Source organism: Phragmites australis, chromosome 14, assembly GCF_958298935.1.
Source record: "Phragmites australis chromosome 14, lpPhrAust1.1, whole genome shotgun sequence".
NCBI classification, from domain to species: Eukaryota; Viridiplantae; Streptophyta; class Magnoliopsida; order Poales; family Poaceae; genus Phragmites; species Phragmites australis.
In genome coordinates, this window is record NC_084934.1 from 5,114,237 (window position 1) to 5,139,209 (window position 24,973).

The 24,973-nt window shown below is 41.2% G+C and overlaps 1 protein-coding gene across 2 annotated transcripts; it reads left to right on the forward strand.

The window, feature by feature from the left end:
• The first annotated feature begins 13,150 nt into the window (after positions 1-13,150).
• LOC133890678 (peptidyl-prolyl cis-trans isomerase CYP63-like) lies at positions 13,151-18,727 on the forward strand. Of its 2 annotated transcripts, none has more exons than XM_062331169.1 (14): positions 13,151-13,338; positions 13,774-13,874; positions 13,998-14,052; positions 14,272-14,360; positions 14,576-14,600; positions 14,689-14,727; positions 14,841-14,958; positions 15,212-15,375; positions 15,459-15,792; positions 15,883-15,986; positions 16,648-16,819; positions 16,974-17,318; positions 17,390-17,470; positions 18,161-18,727. In XM_062331169.1, the coding sequence occupies exons 2-14, from the start codon at positions 13,797-13,799 to the stop codon at positions 18,516-18,518; spliced, it is 1,962 nt and encodes a 653-aa protein (XP_062187153.1). In that variant the 5' UTR covers positions 13,151-13,338; positions 13,774-13,796; the 3' UTR covers positions 18,519-18,727. The 2 variants fall into 2 exon arrangements, with proteins under 2 accessions (XP_062187153.1, XP_062187154.1); XM_062331170.1 differs by having other exon boundaries at positions 13,156-13,338; positions 16,651-16,819.
• The last annotated feature ends 6,246 nt before the right edge of the window (positions 18,728-24,973 follow it).

Consider the following 24,973-nt stretch of genomic DNA (forward strand, 5'->3'; position numbering starts at 1 on the left):
TGGATTACAAATCCGATACATCCGTGGTTCGATTTGATTTGGTGATGTTCTGTGTTTCGCCAACGCAGGATCAAGCTCAGTTTGCATCCTAAGAGCATCACCAGCCAAGTTGTTACCTAGCTTGGCATCGCTACATGTAGCAATTTGCATCTAAAAGCAGCCTCCACATGACTCCCTACCCCTTGTCATTTTCATCGGCTCACCATACCCTTCATATCACTCGCCAAATTGAGAGACTGCAAACGAGCTCGGCATCACAACTGCCACTGTCCTGAGCCTCCCGCGGAAGTGTTGTGCACGCCATCGAAGCAAGATACGTCTTCTCCCCCACCCATCACGTCGTCCACGTGCTGCACCCGTTGGAGGGGGGAGGGAGCGGGCTCCGGTTTGTCATATCCGGAGTGAGCAAGGGCGGGGGAGAGAGGAGATCGAGGCGAACGAGGGTAGGGGAGGGAGGAGATGAACCACGAGAGGGGAAGGCGTGGGGGAGGGGAGGTACTCGCGCTGCTCATGGAGGGCTTAGATCCAAACACTATAATAGATTTGGCATTATATGATGGTCAATATTCATCACAAAATGATGACTTTTTTTTTTGTCATGGATGGTATTTTGTGATATAAATCCATCGTCACACCCATCATCATAAATAGTATGTCATATAATGTATTTTATGACTAAATTTTCATAAAAAGTCAAAAAGCTAGGGGCAGGCTGTCCGACCGGGCAGCATGGATTCTATGACGAAATTTTAATCATCATGCAGTAACCCATTTGTGGCAAAAAAAAAATTGTCATGCATTTGCACTTTTTGTCATAGTTGAGTGATGTACCAATTACATGAATAGAATTTGTGAGGCAATATAATTGATATGAAGTATGTTTGTCATAAAAGGTACAAACACATAACAATATATTATTCCATTTATAACGATAAGCAATTTCCAGTTACATCTATACCAGCATTCACAAGTATTCATACATTACTCCACACACAATCAGTAACCAAACTGAACTGTGCTACATCTATACAGATTCATAAAAAGGAATGCCAACAAAGAGGCCAAATAATTATCCTCTCTTTGATCATACTCATGGTCTTCATATCCTGAAAAGCACAACCGAGAAATTCAATGTGCATAACTATCCAAAGTTACTAATAGTTGGCAAAAGATAAAGATGATAATAACTGGTTCAACATATACATCAAGAAGGATTGTGGTGCTACATAACATATAATCCCAGTTGCATAAAGAAAGGATAGGTGAATTATTCGACTATCTTCCTTAGATGTTGGGAGAAATATAAATGTAGAATTTCAGAGGCTCAAACACTCAACCAGGAGTTATTGAATTGAAATTTACACATAAGATCTAAAAAAGGGCAATATTCTTTGTGTAAATAAATTTGATTGAACTCAGATGTAGCAGAGCTAACCATAAAAGAGTTAGAACTTAAAAAAAAATAAACTTGCTTGCTATTCTTCAAGTTATTATAGTACATTAGTACTACAGGAAGGAACTAAAGTGTAACACTATCTCTATAAAACTGACTTTTAGTTCATGTGCAAACTAAAAACTGGAAATTAAATGTTATAGTTGCTTTATAGTGTAAATGGCAATGCTTACTTCCGGCTAACAATTCTTCCTTTCATCTCAATCCAAGCCAGCTCCTCTCACATCCTTGGTCTTAACAACTGTGCTACATGTGTTCAGATATAAAAATTTCAGAAATCAATGTCAAGATGTGCTAGCTGTTAAATGAAAAAGAAAGTCGTTTCAAGTAGATCATTTTGATCTAATGGCAAAAAATTTCCATAATAACAACAAGGAAAAAAGCATGGGGAATAAGTTGTCCCTGTAAGTATTTTAACGAACACATGGTGAGCAGGGTCAGGGTGCTGCTATATATATTGACCAAATCTGAAACTTAAATTTCGCTCCTAATTCAGATGGATTGCAAAACCCCAATTCAAACGATAATCCTACAATTTGGCCAAGAGAAAACTGACTAATAAAAGCACTAACTTGCTTTGCTTGAAAGAAACTGAAATAGCAGTGAGATAATTGGAACAAAGCATTACCAATTTCCGAATTTGATGAATCGGGAACACGTACAATTTTCACACGACAGTACGATACGATCACATGACCATTCTCTCAATTGGACACAAATGTAAGACATATGAAATGACAATATTAGTTGCTACTGCTACTTCGATTCTTGGATTAGAGGTGCACCTTCAGCAGAGGTGTTGGACTTGGCATTGGCAAGTGGCAGTGAGCAAGTGAGCCAAGGACGAGACAGGAGTCTGTCCAGTGGGCCGCATCCTCACCTGATTCAAGCCATCGAGAAGTAAATTGCAGTTAAAACTCAAGAAAATCGGTGCTAGGAATGCAAACCTGTAGAAATGTAAAACCAAGTAACAGATAACACACAATGAATACAGATACTTCCCTGAACATAAGGGAATTGGGTATTATAGTAAGCATAGGGAAAAAAATGAATGTAGGGACAAACTAAAGTACAATCCTAGGGATTCTGCAATTGCATGATTCTATTTCCCAGAATTTGGGACCATCCACAATATATAACACGATGAGTATATATCGTCAAAAAGGACTTCCAGAAAACATTCAGAAACAAAAATGACTAGATTCATCATGCATGCACTCATCAAATATCATTTAGATGGGCCTGCACAAATCTAATCTTACTAACCATATATGTTGAAGACACAATAGCTGAAGCATAGACAAGCTAAATAAGTAAATATAGGCTATTGGAACTAATATTTGCCTCCTGCCTTGTGGTTGATCGATCTAACCATGGAGTTAGCCTCTCTGTCGATCGCCGCATCTGTGGCCAGAACTTGGAACTAAGGAGCAAATCTCAAGCGCAAATTTCAGAATGCAAGACGATTTCAAGAAAACGGTGGAAAGAAACAACTGCGATATTATCTAGAAGCCTAGCCTCTGAAAATCTAGAGCCTCTATTTAACGCGTCTTTGGACTTTGGGGATTAATTTCTCAGAAATCTCAAGGAGACGAGGGTTAAATGATTCCAAAGTTTTTGACTTTTCTCAACTGAAATGGTTAGGTGTATTCGAGTTTTCACAACACATATTTTCAGCAATACAAGCACTCAAAAGATAGATTACAAAAAAGGAATGCCCTAACAAAACCAAAATTAAGGAAGAGAGCTCACTCACCGTGGTCGCTCGCTCCACCAGACGTCTAGATCAACACCAAGGCTGCAGTGAGTGCCATTGCTCGCTCGCCCGCCGGTGTCGCTCTTCCAATCGCCAGCACCTCGTTTGAACCGTTTTCGATCCCGTATCCCGGATTGGTCATCCCGTTCTCATCCTGTTACCGTGTAAGACCCATGAATTCGAAAATGAGCAGGAAAATATGGGATACGGTTGCCGGATGTGATGGTATTATCTCGTCCCGTTTTCATCCCTAGTGGCTCCATTGCAGTGAGTGTTAAAGGGTGGATTGGAAATTTTTAGTCCAAATTTTGAATGCCCACCACAACATGGAGTGTCCGCCCAAAACATTTTATGACGAGATATATTACTATCGTCACAAATTGTTAATTCTTTTATGACAAAAGCACATAATCGTCATAGATTCTTAGACTTTTTATGACAAAAAACAATTGGCTATCACAAAAAGTAGCTGCCCAAGCGGCCCTACTTTACTTCATAACAAAATCGCTCAATTCGTCACAAATGATTCACTATACATGATATTTTTGCTTTTCGTTAAAAGGGTTATCGTCATAAAAAACTAGATTTGTTATAGTGAAAGAGCGTCGACGGCGGCACCCGTGAGTATGATGCGCGCGGAGGGAGGGGTGAGGCCTGTGGGTGCGCGGCCAGCTCTAGATCATGCGCGCTGTCGGCGGCCGGGGCAGACACGGGCCACTTCTCAGCATCATGGGTGCACCGCTCGCGCCGGTGCACGTCTGCGTTGCCAAGCCGCTGCCGCACCTCAGCATCAAGGACACCCTGTCCGTGCCATCGAAGAGCCTGCTGCTAGTTCTTGGTCGCCCTGATTGCTTGCTCTTGCTCTAAGCACACCACCACTTGCAGACGAACAGATGGCGGAAAAAATGAGATTTTTTTTGGCCAAATTTGTTGGGATTTTGGAGAAACGGATGAGAAGAGGAGCAGACGGCTGCTACAACAGCAAGGGGAGGAGAAGCTTGCAGCGGCAAGGGAGGGGATGTGTTTACAAAGAGCTTTCCTTGCTACTACATTGAACTTAAACGGATTCGTGGTGAAATTCCCGAGCCAAAAAATTAACTGAGCTATTTGCTATGTCTTACTATATGTGTGACAGACAATGCCCATTTTTAGTATTTGTTTTTGAGGGATTATCTGCTGGAAAGAAAGATTAACTGAGCTATTTGCTGTAAATTTTTGTTCTTCAGTGTAACGCTGTAATATTATGATGATTTGCAATTGTTTGTAGCAACAGTTAAATGTGTAAATTGAACTCTAATTGTAGGGTGCGGATGGATAGTTATTTGAATTCGTTGAGCAAGGGAAACAATGACAAATATTAGGTTGATAGTGAGTTCATTAGCTTATCTGAGGAGCAACAACCGTCAATTGTAGAAGCTACTCCATTCGTGAAACTAACCTCCAAGAGATCAAAAAAAAAATTAGCGAGAAGGAAAATAATATGTTTGTCATCATGGCTAAATATAAGTATAGATGCAACACAAGGGAACGGACAATCTCGTTCTACTTACTGGAAGATAATTCATGCTTTCTTTCACGAGCAAGAGGACTTCGAGTCAGATTGTGGATCTAATTCTCTCATGTATCGCTAGTCTACCCTTCAAGAGTAAGTTAACAAGTTCTGTAGATGTTATGACCAAATTCAAAATAGGTGGTAAAGCGGGATGACTGAAAAAGATAAGGTATACACCTCTCTAGTTCAATTTGGTTGAAACTTCATATGTTACGTGTAATTTAAATAAAACATATTCACTTGTACAGATTGTTCAAGCATTGGAACTATACAATGGACAAGAGAAGAAAGAGTTTATTTTCATTGTTGGAACACCTTACACCTCCATCAAAAGTGGACTGATAGGTTATCTCAGAAAAAAGCATAAGGCCACCTCTGATTCAAGTACGGGTACATCTACTCCTAAAACCAACTCAAATCGTTATGATGATGGAACGGAGGATCCTACTCTAGAAATTGAGCCCTTGGAAAGGCCATTTGGTAGGAAAGCAAAGAAAGAACGACAACAACGAGGTAAAAGTTTTAACTCTCCATTTGGTAATCTTTATATGGAAGCATTAGAAAACTTGTGGTCAAAGAAAAAGAGGTGAAGACCATGAAAGAGTTCAGTAAAAAAGAGCAGTGATCAAAGATATGCGCTAGAAGTAGAGAGGAATGCAAATGATAGGAAAATGATTGAACTAAAGGAAAGGGAGCTAGAATTTAGGAGAAGGTTCGAGGATGAGAAAATTACGAGTATGGACATTATTGTTATGAGTGAACCATAATGACAATACTCACTACCGCAGAAAGAGTCATTTGCGCCCCCTCTTCACTACCGGTTAAAAAATAACGGCAGTGATATGCAAGTTCGTAAGCTTCACCCGCACATAAAAATCCGAGCTAGCAAGAATTGGTAATGGTAGTGATCACTGCCGGTTTGTATTACTTAACTATCAGTGATATTCAAATTATCACTATTGGTTGTATCTAAAGAACTGGTAATGACACATCACTGCTGGTTTGTATTACTAACCGGCAGTGATATTATCTCATCAAAAGACATGCAAATAATAACCGGCAGTGATAATGTAGATAATTGCCGATTGGGTTTTCAAACTAACAGTGATCCTCAAAATTCGTATGTCTTCACGTGCGTGACCTCCAGGCTTCATGTGCGCGATTTTAAATGTGAGCGATCCTTCCTCACTCTTTCACACTCTACTCACTCACTCTCTCTCTCTCTCTCTCTCTCTCTCTCTCTCGTCCACAGTCGGCCACCTCCACCTCCTGTGGGCGATCCACATGGATCCGTTGCCACCTCCACCGTCGCCTCCGAGGACGCCTCCCACACCCGTGTCCTCATCCGGGGAGGAGGAGGCCATGCCGAATGAGGCGTTGCCCACCTCATCCAATTCTGGCATTTCACCATCGGGACCCCCTTCATCAGATGATGAGGTGTGGGATGAGTTCATTGACAGGCCACCAAGGGCCAAGAAGGCCTGAACGAGCTCGTTGTCGGAGGAGGACAAGGAGGAAGACGACACCGACACCGACATCGATGCCGATGACAGCAGCGATGACAACGGCAACAACGATGATGACGATGGTGATGATGATGATGAGGACAACGACGATGGTGACATCGGCAGCGATGATGACGATGATGAGGCCACAGACTTCCGTTCGTGGGTCGATTTCTAGCTCAAGCACGACTACTAGGTAGCTAGTTAGCTAGCTAGGTTAGACGATGCACGCGTTAGGGTTTTCGCGTGTGTTTGGATTTTATATCGTCTGCATGACGACAGCATTTGCTATAATTAGTATATATAATATTAAGATGATCATTAGTAATGCTAATATCCTTTAAATTAATACATGAATGTTTAATTTTTTATTTATTTTTTGTGCTGGATTGAGTATCACTGGTAGCTCATAGATAGAACTGGCAGTGATAACCATACAAATCGACCGGAATGAGATCAAGAACCGACAGTGATAAATTGTATTACTATCGGTTCGTGTTACAAACCGACAATGATAATGTTGGACTATCACTATAGCTTATTCACTGCAGTTCAAAAAGCGGCAATGATGACATTTTTGAATCGGCAGTGATGACGTTTTTGTAGTAGTGACTATTAGAGCTTGCAAAATGTGACCATCACTCGACAACTTAGCACAGGCTTCGGTTGAGCTGCTTCATTGATATTTATTTTGTTGTATGAACTATTATGTGGACCATCATTGTTATTTTGTTGTATGAACTATTATGAGGTACATCATTGTTATTTTTTTGTATGAACTACATATATTACCATACATTATTAAAATTGCATGCATTACCATACATTATTAAAACACTACACCCCTCCATAATATTGCCATAGATGCTCGACAAGATCATCTTGAAGCTGGGAGTGAGTTTGCTTGTTTCTAATCTCATGATGAGTTTGAATAAACTCAAACAGTTCAAGCGTATGCTCATGGGAAACTGCCACATTTTCTCCTACTTGATTGTTATTGAAGTCATCAGGTCCTCCCACTCATCTTCAATTATCATGTTATGCATCATGACACATGTTGTCATGATTTGTTGAAGTGTGTCTTGATCAAAAAACGAGCTAGTCCACGAACAATGGCAAACGAGCTTGTAGAACTCTAAAGGCTCGTTCCACATCTTTTTCTAAATGATTCTTGAGCTTGAGCGAAATGTTTCTTCTTATTGCCTTGTGTAGATGGTATGGTCTTCACAAATGTGACACATGGAGGATATATGCCATTTGCAAGGTAATACCTTATTGTATAATTGTAACCATTGATAGTAGAATTCACCTCTTGAGCTTGCCCTTTGACTAGCTTTGAAAAGAGAGGGGAACAGTGAAAACATTAATATCATTGTGAGACCCTGGTAAACTAAAGAATGTATGCTAAATCCAAAGATCTTGTGAAGCAATGGCTTATAGAATGTGTCAATTATTGGTGCATCGCCAATCTTACAAATTTGTAGAATAGATAAGGGATGCCTTGAGCAAATGAATCAAAGGAACATATAAAGGGGTTTTTAGATAGGTTTGGGCCTCCCTGAGGATAATAACCCTACGCCATATTTGTCTTGTATTGATATGAGCTTGTTATAAGGGGTGCGTGGCTAGACTAGATGGATCTATCTTAGTCGGCGACTTCCTTGCTCAATTTGTGGTGTCTTCTAGATTGTGTGACTTATCTCGCTTGTTGGTTCTCGATGGCTTGTCCAGCCCTCCTATGCAGGGGCCCCAGGTTCCGTATATATAGGGGCGTACGTTCTTTGGAGTCCTCCTTTCCATTCTTAGAGACAAACTTTCCTATTTAAGGGATACCCCGGGTTCCTACGGGTAGTTTCCTTTTATCCAGGGATCTCTTTCCCGTAGATAGAGATATGTTACAAGAATTACGGGAAACTCTGGGGTGCTCAAATATGGTAATTATCCAGTAGTCATCGTCAGAATTGATTGTTGGCTCATGGACATGGCCGATATATATACCTTGCCATGTTGTAAGGTAATTTTTTTCACTTCCAATGCGTGCAATCTATGCTCTTCATTATTCTAGGAAAATATATTGCCTCTCCAATTGCAAGTAATGTAGCTGTATCATTGTTATTTAGAGATCTCATGTACTCATCTCCAAAGATTTCAACAATAGCTTTGACAAACCTTTTAAGACTCTATAGTAGTACTTTCTCCAATCCAAATGTAATCATTCGTAGCATCTATTGGTACTCTATAAGTTAGCATTCAAAATGAGACGGTAATCTTCTGCAAAGGAGATAATCCAAGACGTCTAGCTCTATCTCTCTTCTGCTCAAAATAGTCATCATGGTCTTCTACAGCTGAGCATATGGACTAACTGCAAACTTGAGACGAAAAAGAAGAATGAGGCCATAGACAAGAGCATAAATAAAAAAAAAAAGAGAACAAAAGCATATGGACTAACTGCAAACCTGAGCGAAAAGATAGTTGGGCCATAGGTAAGAACCTCTAAAAAGTAGTCTTGGTATAGCCTACAATGCCCGGTTTCTCTATTGCGATGAATTACCTGATGTCCAGGTACAGAACCGCCATGTCATGGAGCATTTATCAGCTCATATTGATTATGTGCTAGGTGTACTGCTGCTAGAATGAGTTCGTCGTCGTCATTTGAGGACAACGATGACAGTGAATTCAAGAGAGATCGATGACTCATTTTGTTGTGGTAGAGGAGAAACAACCAAACGAATGACCTTGCATTTATATTTGTTGGAAATATAGCCATTGAAAATATAGCTGTTTGTAATATTTTTTAGTTATAGGATATTAATAAAATATAGGTGAGTGAAATTTAGAGAGTCGGTTGGAGTTTATAGAGAAATAAAAAATAAATCTGTTGGAGAGGTCCCCTATATAATGATATAGGGAGCGAGATTTAAGTGACCGGTTGAAGATACTCTAATAACCAAAACCAAGGCGGATTTTAGGCCGGGGCAATTGGGGCTACGACCCAGTTGTTTGTTTATTTTATAGCTATTGAAGTACATGGGAAAGAGAATGTGTACAGTAAATATGCATGTTGAGATCTTCTCGTACATGGTGTGCAAGTCCAAATTAAACTTTGGTTATACAAATTGGCGCGTTGAAATTTATTGCATCTAGATAGGCCTGGTAAAATGGCCACCCAACATGGCACGGCTCGGCCGTTTAGGCAGGTCTGGTTGGCCTGGCTAATTAACTTGGCTATGTCGTGCCAGCTCGTGTGCCAGAGGCTCGACCCATGGTACGGTTCGTGAAGTATAGTGTCATACTGGGTTGGTCCGGGCACGTCTACGGCACGTCGTGCCGTGCAGGGCATGGGGGTGCAGCATCGACGTGGCTGGACGACGGCGCAAGGGTGGCCAGGGCAGGGCGTGGTGGTGGTGGCACGTCGGTGATGGGGTGGGGCGACAGCCAAAGATAGCTGGGCCGTCCCATGCCGGCATAGGATTCTGCATACCCGGCTTAGTCACGATCCTTCATTGTGTGCCGTGTCTATAGTGATAGGTCTCGGGCCAATCCAGTTGGCCTGTTTTACATCTAGGACAACAAAAAGTCAATCTGATGAAGGATGTAGTTGGTCAACTAATGCACTTTTTAAAAAAAAAAAAAACATTCTCCAAGCTGTGCAGTCTGTAGAAGCTAATAAATGAAACCCCTGAGAGCCAAAAATAGATGATCTATATATATATCCACGAAGGAAGGTTTAGGCTTTCAGAAAGGGATTTAGCCTTTTCAAAAAAGAAGCTCTGTGGCTATCCTAGTTGCTAAGGAATCCAGAGCTCTCTACGTAGCTCTTTCCTCTCAGGTCTTTTCATACTTGTGAACTTAATGAAGCCAGAAGCTTGATTTCTTTGCAAACAGCGAGGCCTCTAGCGAGATGGTTAAGTCATAGGAGCTTTGTATGAAGCATATTTGGTACTTCCGGATTATGTATTTTTGGGAGTATGCTTCCTCTATATATATATATGAAGCATATTTGGTACTTCCGGGAATGTGTACTTTCGGGAGTATGCTTCCTATATATATATGAAGTATATTTGGTACTCTCGGGAGTATGTACTCTCACATACGTATTTTATAATATAGAGAATATCTCATGTGATAAATGGTATGTAAATGGAGCATGTGAGTATATAAGATCATCTAAGTGGTATGCATATTTTTTTAGTGGTTTGTACATATTTTTTAGTATATTATATTTTATGTACAAATATGAAAGTATTATAAAAAAATATTAAAATTGATGTACATCTTTTCAATTTTTTCATGTAATTGATATTGGAGTATATCCAGTTCATTTATGTGGTATATCATATTAGGGAGTATATACTCTCGGTGGTACAGACTAGTTTTTATATATATATATGTAAGAGTAAAAATGTTAGCAAAAGTAATAATAGTAGAAGAATACAGTAGCATAGAATCATTGAAAGCAGACGATATATTACATATGGTTTCTTAGGACCCGTCACAGACAAAATATTCTCAGAAGGTTGTTAAGACAAACATATCTGTAGACATGCGTCAAAGTGTGAATAAACTTATAGACGGTTTTTATAAATCCATCTGTTACTATGATTCAGATATAGATGATTTCTTGTCAGATTCATCTGTGTTTAATCAGTAGACACAAACGAATTTTATAAATACCCATCTGTATTTAAAGACCCGCAAACGTTTTTAAATTTGATCGGTCTTCTCCCCTAGCTCTTTTGGCTTCCAACACACACAAATTGCTTGTCTCCTAATGCTCTTTTGGCTTCACTCACATAACCTCTCTCCTCAATATAAAGCGACGAGGAGTATTCTTTTTCGTCACTCGTCATATCCAAGTATTCTACTGCATTGAGAAGTAATGAGTGTTCTGCGTCCTCACTCACCATTCACGTCGGAGAAGCTAGATCTCATCGAGGCCAAATCCAGTTCACTGCATCGAGGTGAGTATCATGTGATTTCTTTCACTACACCAATATTTTCATTGCTTTGATCTGTGCAACTAATGGTAGAACCTTGTTACCGTCATAGATCTGTAATGGTGTAATTCATAGCAATCAAGAGGTGGCAGGATAGTTTGTCCCTATGGTGACTTCGGTGACGCGAATGCTTGGTATCGATTTCGGCTCGCTGAAGTTTGCCTTCTTCGCTGCTGTGAAGGCCCCTCCGTGGACCTTGTGTACGTCGTCAATCATGCTCTTCATTCGGTTCTACTAGATAAAAATTTCTTCATTGTTGTTCGTCAGAATGAAAATATTTTTGTCAACTGCAAGACATATTTGAATGCCCATTTCTTCTTGAACCATGGCTGGCTGTTTGGCAGTGATGCAATCTGGTTCTGGCTAATGCATGAGATCACCAAGGTGCAGCCAGATCTGGATAGCTGCGAGATGCTAATTGAAGATGATTCTTAGGTTGACATTGTGCTGAAACATAGCATGCTCAGATGATATCTATCATCTCATCTTTTTAAAAGACGGAGTCGATTGCCCCAAGTGTGTATCTATGTCAATGTTCTGAACAATACGTAGCCAGGAAACAAATTTGTTTTAAGGGGGAAAGGGAGATACAGACAGTTGTTTATAAAAATCTATTTGTGACAATTAGCATAGACGAGTTTATAAAAAACTCGTCTGTGATGCTTAGTAGTCACAGACAGATTTAACCAAAGTCGTATGTGACTCTTAATACTCACATACGGGTTTAAACAAATATTATCTATGACTCTTACTATGCACAGACGGTTATCTAGAAACTCTATCTACATATAAGTGTATTATAGACAGTTCTAAAACTATCTGTAATAAGATCAATATCATATACATTTTTATAGAGATAAAACCTATAACTATTTATGATAAGATTTAAAATTCATCTATAACTTATTTTGAGGCAATGTTACTGGCCTACGCAAGTTGCAAAGTCTTGATAGCAGAACGAAGAAGTGAGAGATTTAGACGATAGATGGCTAGTGTGATGTATGCAATGTTTAGCAATGGTAAGTTGGGTAACTCATGTAATAACCTGAGCTGAGCCAATCATATTAGCGATTGAGTGGTCACCTATGTAGCAATGAGGCTAGGAGAAGGAGCTAAAACTGGCTGCGACCAGCAAGGCCCCCGTTTGCAACAAGGAATTTTACCTCAAAACTATATTTATTCTACGAGGCACCAAACGAGAACATGAAAAAAAATTCATTGTAAAGAAACACGTCTACAATGACTTCACACGGGTTTCCTACGTAAAAACCTGCATTTCAAACAAACGCAATTAGGCCATAGCGAGCTGCAACATTTTAAGGATATTCATATGTATTGGTCCTTAATCTCTCTATCTTTTCTTTCTTAGATGGTTCATATGACCATCAGAGGCGAAGTTATGTTGATCAGGATGATGTACTGGCACGAGGATGAAGAAAAACCTTATTAATAATATGCTCATATCGATTATATAAATTTATATATATAGACATATATTGAGGTAGCATCAAGATCATTTCGACTCAAGCTCGCACATGATGGCCATACTCAACTACTAACAGCATTATTGGAAAATCCAAAACATAGTTGCGATTCCAGAGAACTTAGGTGCCGTTTGGATGAGGCTGGTTTGAGATAGGGATAGAGAAACGAGGACATAAATTCAATCCTAGCCATTCATCGCTCTTTTAGTTTCTATTATAACTCTCCATTTATTTCATTTTTCCTATCCCACCCCTCTTTTTCCGGTTGCCAAACGCCATCTTATGGGTTGGATTCAAGAATCTGGGTAGGAGAGAAGACATATTCAGGCCGATTTGCGAAGACATCTCGGCCTGCAGGCCGGAGCCGTATGGGCCTCGGCGGCGCATGACCGGCCCGGCCAACTCGAGTCACCTGCGCAGTGCACACCGCCGCCATCATCACGGAACCCTGGCCACCTCTTCACCTGCACGCGCCGCCGAAACACGACGCACCCCCGCCTCCACCTCGCTTTCCGCTCGAAGCTGCCGGCGTCCTCCTCCTCCCGCCGCCTCCTGCAACGGCGCCGGGTGGAGATCCATCCGGACTCGCCGGTAAGTTTTCCCCACCTTGCTTGGGTCGTTCGAGACCAAATCCAAAACCAAATCTCTCTCTCTCTCTCTCTCTCTCTCTCTCTCTCTCTCTCTCTCTCTCTCTCTCCAGTCTCCTGTCCTTCCGGTTAGCCCTGGGTGGATTTGTTTGCTATTCCTGCGGAGTACCCACCTAATCCATCTGTGGTTCGATTCGATTTGGTTCGGTTCAGTTCTGTTCTGTTCTGTTCTTCTCCGGTTCAAGATCGCGCACAGTGGAGCCTGTTACCCTAAACTAGTAGGAGCACTACAAATAGCAGCCAGTTTATTTACAAATTCTTCTTGGTTTTATTAGCCCGCGGGTGAACGACGGCTTGATTTGAGATGCTCAAGTATACTGGTTAGTCAATGCCTTGCGTTTGTAATGTTGCTAAAGATGCTCTTGTCTCACACCTGCAGGTGACTCAGAAGGGGTGGCAGCTATGCCCAAGGTCAAGAATCCCCATGTTTTCTTGGACATATCGATCGGCGGACAAAGCGCTGAGAGGATCACGTTCGAGGTTGTAAAGCTTGCGGCAGCATGCTTGGTCTTACATTCTTTAGTATTTGATGAATAATGGTTGTTTCTTCCCTCAAGGACATTAGTGACATGCACCTGATTAGCGTTCGCCTTTGGTTTGCAGCTCTTTGCTAATGTAGTCCCGAAGACTGCAGAGAACTTCCGAGCTCTTTGTACTGGTAATTCTGATTCCTTGTTGTGAGATAGAGTGTGTGATGTAGGAGTTGTTGCTACAACATATGTTTGCAATATGCAAGCTCTCAACCTTAGCAAGGGATAGTCTGTGATGTCAATGGTGTTAAAGAGAAAATCATGTAGTTTAAGCAATTTGTTAGAATGGAGTTGCAAGCTGTATTACCTTTTTATAGTTGAAGTCCTAACTTCTGGCCAACATGTAGGTGAAAGAGGCCTTGGCGCGTCTACACAGAAACCACTTTATTTCAAGGGCACAAAAATCCATCGCATCGTTAAAGGGTTTGTTGCTCAGGTACCAAAAGATTGCAACTGATCTGATTGCTGCATACTTTTTAGCTAGTGATGTTATGTTCAACTCTTTTGTGGCATTTGAAATCAGAGCTCTATGCAGTATAGATGTGATTGAGCTTCTTCTATTTATGCAGACTGATCCCAGAATTCTAATTCTGATAGACAGATATCTTTACTCTATTGCATTTTAACATCTGTTTTGTTTGCACTAAACAGGGTGGTGATTTTTCAACAGGAGATGGTATTGCTTCATTAGCCCAGGCTTCTTCTTTCAACTGACTTCTTGCTGTAGTGTACTTTATAAGCTCAATGTTGCATGCTATTTCCAGGACGTGGTGGAGAGAGCATATATGGTGGAAAATTTCCAGGTAAAATGGCTACACTGAACTTTTTGTCAGTTGTAGAATTTGTTTGTTAGCTATTAATGACTGCTATTAAGCTTTTGCTGAAGTTGTATTGAATGCTGCTGTGTGTTCTACAGATGAAAACTTCAGGCTAATGCATGATCAGACTGGTGTCCTATCCATGGCAAATTCTGGACCAGATAGTAACGGATCCCAATTTTTTATAACATTCAAGCCCTTACCTCATCTTGATGGGTATTGTTTCTTCTCTTCAGTCAGTTGATACTATTCGATTTTGAGTCCCCTATGCCACAACAAAAAACCAATTTGTGACAAGTAATGATTCAAAATAAGTGATGCCCCCAACCTGAATCGTGTATTATATTTGCCTCAACAGTAATTAATGTCATTGGTTCCTAACTTCCTAGTATGTCTTTGTCTTATATTCCTTGGCCAATTCCGCCACGGTCTAGCAACATTAAATAAGCTCAAATTGTAATTTGTGTAGCAAACACGTGGTCTTTGGGAAGGCGGTCAGTGGAATAGCTTTGCTCAAGAAGCTGGAAGCAGTAGGTTCTGTTGATAGTGGAGAGCCTTCTCGTCAAGTGAAAATAGTAGACTGTGGTGAAGTCTCCAGCACAAAAACTCACGATCAGCTACAGGGAGAGAAAGGTATGAAGTGATTAATATAATGTAGATCTGCAAAGAGTTTGTATGTTCTCTCTGCTTATCCTCCTAGGTACCTGTTTTTGCAGAAAAGAAGCTAAGAAGAGCAGATGATAACTCCGGTGCTGCAGGGAGGGTCAAAACCAAAAAAGCATCTAGTGATGATAAACGAATAAAAAAGAGAAAACATTATTCTTCTGAATCATATAGCTCAGATACTTCAGACTCACGATCCTATTCCTCAGATAGTGGCTCTGAGTCAGAATCATACTCGTCATCATCAATGAATACTAGCTCATCCAGTGATCGTAGGCATAAGAGAAGAAAAGGGTCTAAGAAGGATAAACGTAAGCCCACAAAGAGGAAGGGTAAAAATACGAAGAGCAAGAGAAAGAGTAGAGGATCCAAAAGGAGATCTAGACGGTACAATGTTAACCTGTATAATCTAGCTACTTTGCTAGCATGAGATGACTTTTAGCTGAAATTCCTTCTTTTTGGTGTTTTAACTTTTAGGAGCTATGGAACTTCAAGTGATGATTCAGAAAGCTCGAAGACAGATAACAGCAGTTCTGATAGTGAAAGTGCGGGCCGTCGTACCAAGCGTTCCTTGCGGAAAGGTAGCAGATCTAGTTCCCGCTAGATTTAGTATTTTGTGCATGTTCTATATTTAGTATCAACATACTCTAGTGGACATCAGTCTAAGAACGTATATTCCTGTTCTGTTAAAACCTATTGAGTTCTCCTGTGCTTGCCAATTTCTACTTGTCAGGTTAACATGTCTAATCATCTAAAAAAACATTACCATATCTAATATTTTCTACAACTATTTGGTTGATTACATTGAACATACTTTGAATAATCAGTTTTTTAGCATCCATAGGAGAAAATAAAGAAAACTTTTGACTGTTGCCATACTTATTCATGTTTATTATGGATCTTCATTTCTTCATTATTTATTGGTGGTGATTACATATTTCATTAAAGGAACTTTATATTTTGCTTTCGAATATCAGACGTAGAGTAAGAACTAGAGCACTTTCACATCGATAACAAATTATCTTTTCTAACAGAAAACAACTGTTTCTAATAATCAGTTACTGTCCTCTCTGAACTGAAAGGAACTATTTCTAACATACTATGACATATACTATAATTTTCGATCAGCTTGATATTTCATATGTTGCGTTTTGTGATAGCATTTTAAGTTTTTAATATACTGAGATGACTTGCCTCACTTTTTTGTCTATAATTTTGAGTAGTAACCGTCTTTGTTTGTAGCAGATAAAGAGAATACCAAAACGACAAATTCGGAGCAAGGTAGAACTTTTGATGTAGAGAAAGGCAAACAAACGATTGGTACTGACAACCGATCACATGATGGAAGTAAACCCTCAAGCAAAGATGAAAATGGGGCTGATGACAGATCTGGAATTCAAAATTTAGAAGATAGGTATACCGATTTTGGTTTTGGTTCATCAAATGCACTATTTTCTGTTAGAATCCTATTACCACCATGCTAGAGAGCAACATTTATCCTGTTGAACTTTGAGATGACTAGTTATAGTTTGAGTGGCTAATACATGTGTGCTTGTTTCTAATTGCAGGAGTGATCCAGGTGCAAGCTCCTTGACCGACCCCACCCAAGCTGATGTAAATTTAACAAAGCCAGGAAAGGCAGGTGGCAACAGTGGTGCTGATACTGCAGAGGCTGGCATGTCTAGAACTGGTACAGGAAGGAACCCACCAAGCAATGAACCTGTGGCCACCAATGGTAAAGATTCAGCGGTGGGCTCTGCAGACAATGGACAGCCTCAACGCATCAGGAAAGGACGTGGTTTTACACAACTGTATGCATATGCACGTCGATACAGGACACCATCTCCAGAGCGCCCCCCTGTTCGACCCCGCTACGATGGAGGAAATAATGATAGATGGAATAATTTTAATAGGTATTGAAATTAGACTATTTACCAAACTTTGTCAGATTTGACATTTATACCGGATTTCCTGTCATGTTCAGGTATGGAAGAAATGGTCCGTATGGTGGACGCTCACCAGTAAGGAGATATCGTGGCTCCCCAAGAGCCAGTAGCCCATACAGGTTGGTATTTCGTATGCATTGAAGGGAGATTCTTTCAGGGCTTTACTAATCTTATCAGACTTGAGAGTAACGACCTATTTGTCCCCATCCATTGTTATATCTCCTTATTTATGCTTGTTTAATGCCTTAGAGTTGCATGTCATAATAATATAAGTTGATTTCTAGGAACACCAGTCTACTTATTGCAAATAGTCAGCCAGCCAGTGCTAATTGGTTGTAATGCTTAAATTATACAAATTAATAGCTTGTGATCTTACTCTTCATGGGTAAAAAGAATAGCATCTAGAGAATATGGCATTAAATATTATCCAATCTAGATGAATCTGGCATTTCTTCAAGTTCAATTGTTCCTCTTCCTCGACATCTGATCAAAACTGTCATGGAAGTTTGTGACTGGTCGTAAAACTAAAATAGTTTGTTCTGTTAGTTCATCACTTCCAGGGTTTAATTGGTCTGATTAAATCCCCAAGTTTGTTGTATTGTGGATACTGAACAGTTGCCTTGTATGACTCTCAATTTTTATCTTCAGATATTATGTTGAGCACATGGACAAGCACCACCTAACCCTAAACTGCTTATAGATGAAGCAGCTTTGCCATTACCATGATTAAAAATAAAACCGTTTTCCTTTGTGCAAAGCCATGTTACTTTAGCAATGAGTCAGTTTTGAACCATCATGGGTGAATTTAGGTACCAAAGGAGAGACCGAAGCAGGAGCAGGTCACGCAGTCCGGTGAGACGCCGCGACCGAGGAGGGTATCGCCGCCCCAGCCCAAGACGCAGTCGCAGCCCCGCAGAACAACCAATCCGGGATGCAAGCAACAGGTCTCGATCAGGCCGTGATGGAGGTGGCCCCGACCTCCGTATTGGCAGCCCCAGTGCCAATAGAGGAAGGTCGAGGTCCAGGTCGAAGAGCCGTGAGCCCTCGAGATCCCGGTCTCCCGATGCAGCCCCAGCCAAGAGGGGGAGCTCGAAATACAACCGCAGGCGCAGCAGCAGCTCAAGATCCAGCAGTCCTGATGGTAACAAAGGCCTGGTTTCCTACTGAGATGCGATGATTCCAACTTTCCAGCGTTGAGAACTCATGTTTCATGGTGGTCTAGTATTCTCTACTCTGTTCTGTAGTATTGTGCCGGTATCATGAGACGCTGAGTCATGTCGTTGTACGCTTTTGTAATGGCTGTTGAACTCGAATTGCTTTTTATGTCAAAAATGTTTTCGATGTCAGATAATTAGACATAATATTTTGATTCGCTATCAATTGGCGGGGTGAGCGTGTACTTAATCCAAATAGCCTCTAAGATTACCTTAATCCAAATAGCCTCTAAGATTACCGTTTAGTAGCTTTGGCCAAATTTAGCCGTCCTTAGCTTTGATGTCCAAATTTTTGAAAAGCAAGCTTCTTAGTTAGGTCTGTTTGGTCATGCCTAAGTAATTTAGTGTCACACCTAGTTTTAACGGATAAAATCAAATGCAGTTTATGTGTACTAGAAAATTTAACACATATAAAGACATCACAGGTGAAGTAACAAAAGCAATACTTTAACTTACAACAGTTTAACTCTTACAAAAAGACTTCATCTAATCAATTCTATTAGCTAAACTATAGCAACTAAATGACGGCAGCGGAACAAAAGCATCGGCGACCACATGTGTCACGTCCTAAATTCATAATCACATAATTAAGTCTAATTATGCATCTTTAGCGTCATGATTAGTTTTGATGTAATTTATTTTAGAATGCTATTGCAATTCGTTAAAGTCAATAGGGTGAGAGAAAGAATTTTAAGAGAGAAAAAAATAGAATTCGCAGTTAAAATAGACCCTTTTCTCTAACACATGGGCCCCACATGTGGGCCCACCACCCATCTCTCCCTCTCTATGGGTAGCAGCCCAACCACTCCCTCAGCTCCCTCACTCCACTCCCGTGCTCCCTCTCTCCTCAACCGGCCAAGCAAGGAGCTCCCTCTCTGCCTCCCTCTCAAGCTCCTTCTCCCCTTCTCCCTCAAAATCCCACCTCAAGATAAGAAATCGAGGTATGCATGTAATACTCACACGATCACAAGAAACACCTGCGTTCTTCCTCTTATCGAGCTTTTCCTCCTTCAACCGACGGTCCCCAAGCTCGGCAAAGCATCTTAGGTGAGTCTCCTAGGCTCATATGCATAGATGCACGTTTTGGTTGGATGAATCCCGAGTTTGAAGCTTTGGTTGCAAAGTTCTTGAGTTCTTGAACTTTGGAGCTAAAATGAGGATTTGAGTGAGTTTTGAGTTAGGAATCGTGTTGCTAGGTTGGTGAGTGAGTTCTAAACTCTATAAGCTCTCTCAAACATGCTTTCCTTTAGTTTGGAGAAGCTCACAAATCAAATCGGTCGAGATTTTTCCCTTGAAGCAGCCTCTCTGGACAACCTAGATAATCTGGATTGATCCAGATACTTTGGGTAAACCTAGAGAAATCCCATTGAATTATCTTCGAGAACTATAGCAATTTAGGTGCAATTCGAGTCTAGAACCCTTTGTATAGTGTATATTCATATTTTGGTTAGAATAGATTTAGCACGCGAGTTGAATCGGCTGGGGAAAACACTTTAGAACCCAACTCAGCCAGAACCCGGATAGTCCGGATTAACCCAGAGTGTCCTGCCCAATCCGGAGTATCCGAACTCGACCCAGAGGGTCTAGGTAAATAGCCATGAGCCCCACTCAGAGTCTCGCCTGGAGTGTTCGGCCTAATTCGGAGTATCTGGACTCACCCGAAGGTTCTGGATTATTTCAAAAATGGCTAACCGAGAGCTCTCACCTGGAGGTTCCGGAACCCGGATACCCCGAGTTCAACCCGGAGTCTCCAACCTCTTGTTACTTTTTCGGTGTTGTTTAGATCTCAAGTTTTGTTATTCCTCCGTATGTCTTACACCTTTAGCTTATTGTTGTGCATAGTGTAGCATACATTGTGCATTTCATTCATGCTCATCATTGCACCGGTTCTTCTTTAGTGAATGAAGAACCGGAGCGTGCCATGACCGTGGTTGAAAGTGACGCCAGTCTGCTGGAGTTTTGCGAGTGTTGCACGGGTAGCATACGACAAACACATGAGCAGCAAGGCAATCATCTAAGCATATTTCTTCCAATACTTTGGATCTCGTATGATATGATGTAATGAATTATGCTTTATGTATGTTATGCATGAGTTTGAGTCGATATCGGGTTTATGATGGGTAGAACCTATGTTGATGCACTAATTCTCCTATCTCGAATAATTGTTGATCCATATCCTTGTAGCCTAGGTTTAATATGATGTTGTCTAACTTAAAATATTATTCGTGATGCTTAGCAAGTGGTTAGTTCCACAGTAGAAGCCGAGCGGTGAAATGTTTTATCGTTCGTGAGCATATGCTTTAATTACTTGTACAATGATCATAATGATGGGTTGATGGTGTCGGCTGGATGAGTGGGGTGGATGAGGCGAGATGTGGGCGGTGTTAGGGGTGTTTGTCCTGCCCGGATATGGAGTTCCACTAACTAGGTTGGAAGAGAGACACAGACATCATAGAATGTTTGCATCGTTTAAGCACCGATCGCTGTTGCGGTTGGCTTTTGCACTTTATGTACTTATTACATGTCGTATATGAGAACAATAAGCCGATTACCTTTGTAGCTGTGGTTTTTTGGTGTGCGAGTCGTTGGTGTTGAGTATGAGGCCGGTTGGAGTTTCTAGTTTGCTCTGGGGGTAGTTCTGGATGACTCCCGCACCTATCAGCGTATGATCAAATGGTTGGGGCTTATTGGAAAAGGTTGACATGAGTACCCCCATGTATGGACATGTGTGGTTATGCAATCCATATGGTCCTCAAGTCGTGTAGGTAAAGGAGTACCTCTGTAGGGTGTAAAAATATTTCGAAATACCGCACTCTCGGTCATGAGCATGCTTTTGTCTATTTGCAGCAGTCATAGAGCTACGAATGTGGTTTGGTATGGTTGAGATGTTGAGATGGTTCGTTATAGATGTTCTTACTATGGTTTCTTTTATATTATGTTCAATTGATGTTTATGGGCATGTTTGTTACTTTAGTAAGTATAGATGCTCACACATGTTTATGTCAATTTACTTTCACATATGGATTTACTTAACCATGTAGCCGTATTCTTGCTAACATCCTAATGCATAATTCTTAGAGTCAGGCTATTTATAAGTGTCCATTATGGATTAAGTCTTGCGAGTACCTTCGCACTCAACTGCTCTATAAGTTTTACAGGTGAGGAAAAGTTGGTTTTTGGCTAGTTCACGCCCGTCGATGTGAGTGGTGGGAATGAGTCGTGCATCTTACTCTTGGAGGTCGCGCGTTCGGAGTGAAGCCTAAGGGCATATGTCTTCACCCATCTTTTGTTGTCTTTAACTTTTGTTTCTGCTGCCCTATGTTTGGGTAGGATTGGGAGGAACAAATTTTGCTCGGAATTTAGTATCGGCAGCATGCAATTAGGTAGAGAGGGAAGATTCGGAAAAATTTGGGGGCATAAGACAGTTAATTATTACTTACTCCGTTCAAGAATGTAAGACGAATTTTATTTTTAAAAATCATCAAAAGTAAACTTTGATTATTAATTTCTCTTATAATATGTTGTCAATTGCTATAAAATCAACATCATATTAAAAATACTTTAAAATAAAAATATATTGAAGCAAATTTTGTATACTAAACATTTATATAACTTTTTTTACCTTAACATGTATATAATTTGGCTAATTGTTGGTCAAAATTTACGAAGTTTGACCTTTTCAAAACAAAATATGCCTTACATTTTTGAACGGAGGAAGTAATTTGTTAGGTATTCGCTATGTTCTTGTGTTGCTATTGGTTTAGGGTTTATTGTTAGGGTTTTTGCTCCACGTATATTCAAGTGTTAACAGCCACGGATCTTTGCTTACAATCTCTGTATTTATTTGATAGGTCTCGCTGGGGTTCTATCCCAGATGAAAGAGAGCCAAAGCCAGGCCGTGTTAGTGCTTATGAGCAGTCGTTGAAAAACTATGCAGAGAAGAAGTCCAACATTGTTATTTATGAAAAACTATGCAGAGAAGAAGTCCAACATTGTTATTTATCCAGCAGTAGGCACATCTTTTGACTCCCGTGCTGAAGCATACACCTTTTACAACCTGCATTCCTGGGAGCTGGGGTTTGGAATGCGATGGGGTAACAGAACTAATAATGCCGCTAAAAATATTATAATGCAAGAGATAGTCTGCTGCTGCGAGGTGAGTAGATGTTCTTCGTATGTGTCCATCGGTCTTCAATTCGGAAAAAAAAAATGCAAAGTGGCATAATTTTGTATGGCTGTATTTTAGGGCAAACCGGAGAAGGCTAACTCTGTAATCTGTGCGAATTGATTGCAAGGCTATGATCCGGTTACACAGGTCTGATGACAATGGTTGCAGAGATGGCTAAATGGGACAGTTGTACCGGCCCGGCACAGGTCCAGCTCGGCACGGCCCGATAGGCCAGGATACTGTAACAAGCCGTGCCGTGTCCTCGACCTACGGCATGGCTCGTGAAGCACAGTACTGTGTCGGGCCTGTCCAGGCATGGTTGCGGCACGACAGACCGTGCTGGGCCGTTGAGCGGTGGGGCAAGGGCGGCATGACCGGGCGGCGGGGCAGGGCCGGCGAGCGGCCGGGCCGGGCGGGGCGGTGAGGCGGCGCAGAGGTGGGCGACCGTGCGGGACGGGGTGGGTTGTGTTCGTGTCGGCCTGTCTAAACCAGGCCGTGCTGTGCCGGTCCATCGTGCCGAGGTGTCAACCCAGGCACGGCCCGGCTAGCCGTACCGTGCATCCGGGACTTTCGAGGTGGTCGCAACCATCCTCTCTCTGGGACTTGTAGTGAAAAGTCAAGTTGGCCTTCTCACAAGCATCTCGAGCCCTACGCTAAGAATCTGGTACGTCATCTTAGGGACAACAACGTCAATCTCAGTAAGATGCCCTGCATCATTGCTAGCTTCTTCGGGGCCATGGACAGTGCCCTGTTCAATAAGGGGGCTTTGAAGTCTTTGGGCAAGAGGATACCAGAGGAACATTTTGATGATGTTGTACGCAAGACTCTTGAGTTGTTTGATGGCTTTGGCTCGTTGAGGAGGGATGATCCAAGTTTCATGTATCATGTTGAGTTGGATGATAGCGAGAGCCAGTTTAAGACATTGTTATGGACTAATGGCCATAGCAGGATGCAATATGCACATGTTGGTGATGCGATAACATTTGATATGACATATAGGACTAAGAGTAGCTCCAGTGTATCGTCGAATCGAAGGGGTAACGTTCGGTTCGCTTCTACACGGTTCGTTTCCTCCCGTGTGAGCGGGTCCTACAGGCAAGTAAAAAATATTTCCTTCTCTCTCTTTCCTCCTTTGTGTAGCTACGCTGAAGACTCCGCCCATTTCTTCCGTCCGCCCGGTCCTACAGGCCATGTGCAGGAAATATTTTTTTATTCGGCAAGAGTCGAACCATATTTGGAGTCCGATTTTGCTTTCTGACACCCACAGTTCGACTGCTCCAATGTGTTTGGTTCGCTTTCCCCGAGCCACGGTTCGTTTTTCCCATACACTAGAGCTGCTCTAATCTGTTTGACATGCCTTTTGGTTTGTTTGTTGGTGTTAGTAATCACTATCAAAGTGTCATACTTGGAGGAGTGCTGATGCGGTATGAGATGGTGGAAAGTTTCAAATGGGTGTTCCGTGAGTTTGTTACATTAATTGGGGGGGGGGGGGGGAGGTAAAGCTCCAAGTACTATTCTGACAGGTACATTTTCTTGTATTAAACTTGATTGCGTTTTCAGTTCCGAGTTTGTTCCTATCACAATTTTTCAGCTGATACCAACTGTGTAGGTTGTGCTAAATGCAGACCAATGCCATGCGTTGGAAGTGGCAATCCAGGAGGTGCTACCAGAAACGACTCACAGATGGTGTAAGTTGCATGTGCTGAGCAAGGAGAATGAATTCCTTGGGCCAATTTGTTTGAAGAAGAGTGGATTTAATTATGACTTCCATAGGATCAATAATAGCATGTTGACTGTGAGAGAGTTTGAGTCTGCTTGGCAGCATCTTCTAGATAAATACAACTTGCATGGCAATGCATTCCTTTCGCAGATTTACGATTCTCGATATAAATGGGCAATGCCCCTACTTCAAAGGAAAATTATGTGGCAAACAGACTAGAATGCAAAGAAGTGAGACCGCGAACCACATGTTTAAGGGTTATGTACCACTAAATAACTTATCAACATGTTTGTGCGACACTACAACAAGCTCCAATCTGATCTCGACTCAAAGGAAAGCTTTGAGTCGAGAAGCTTTGAGCAGAATAGTAGGCAGGTAATATTGATGTAGTATGTGCGATAATAAGAGTATATATATCCATATTTCATAAAAAACACAATAAGAGCTCAACAGAACATATAGTATATACATGAACTTGCAAGAATGAACCATAAATACATCAGCAGCAAGGCCATTCATC

What these genes read in the sequence shown, in the direction of transcription:
- LOC133890678 (XM_062331169.1), top strand. Translation starts at nt 13,797, where the DNA reads ATGCCCAAGGTCAAGAATCCCCATGTTTTCTTGGACATATCGATCGGC. An exon ending in TTAAAGGGTTTGTTGCTCAG is followed by an intron (nt 14,361 to 14,575) that starts GTACCAAAAGAT and finishes TGCACTAAACAG; the next exon opens with GGTGGTGATTTTTCAACAGG. An exon ending in ATATGGTGGAAAATTTCCAG is followed by an intron (nt 14,728 to 14,840) that starts GTAAAATGGCTA and finishes TGTGTTCTACAG; the next exon opens with ATGAAAACTTCAGGCTAATG.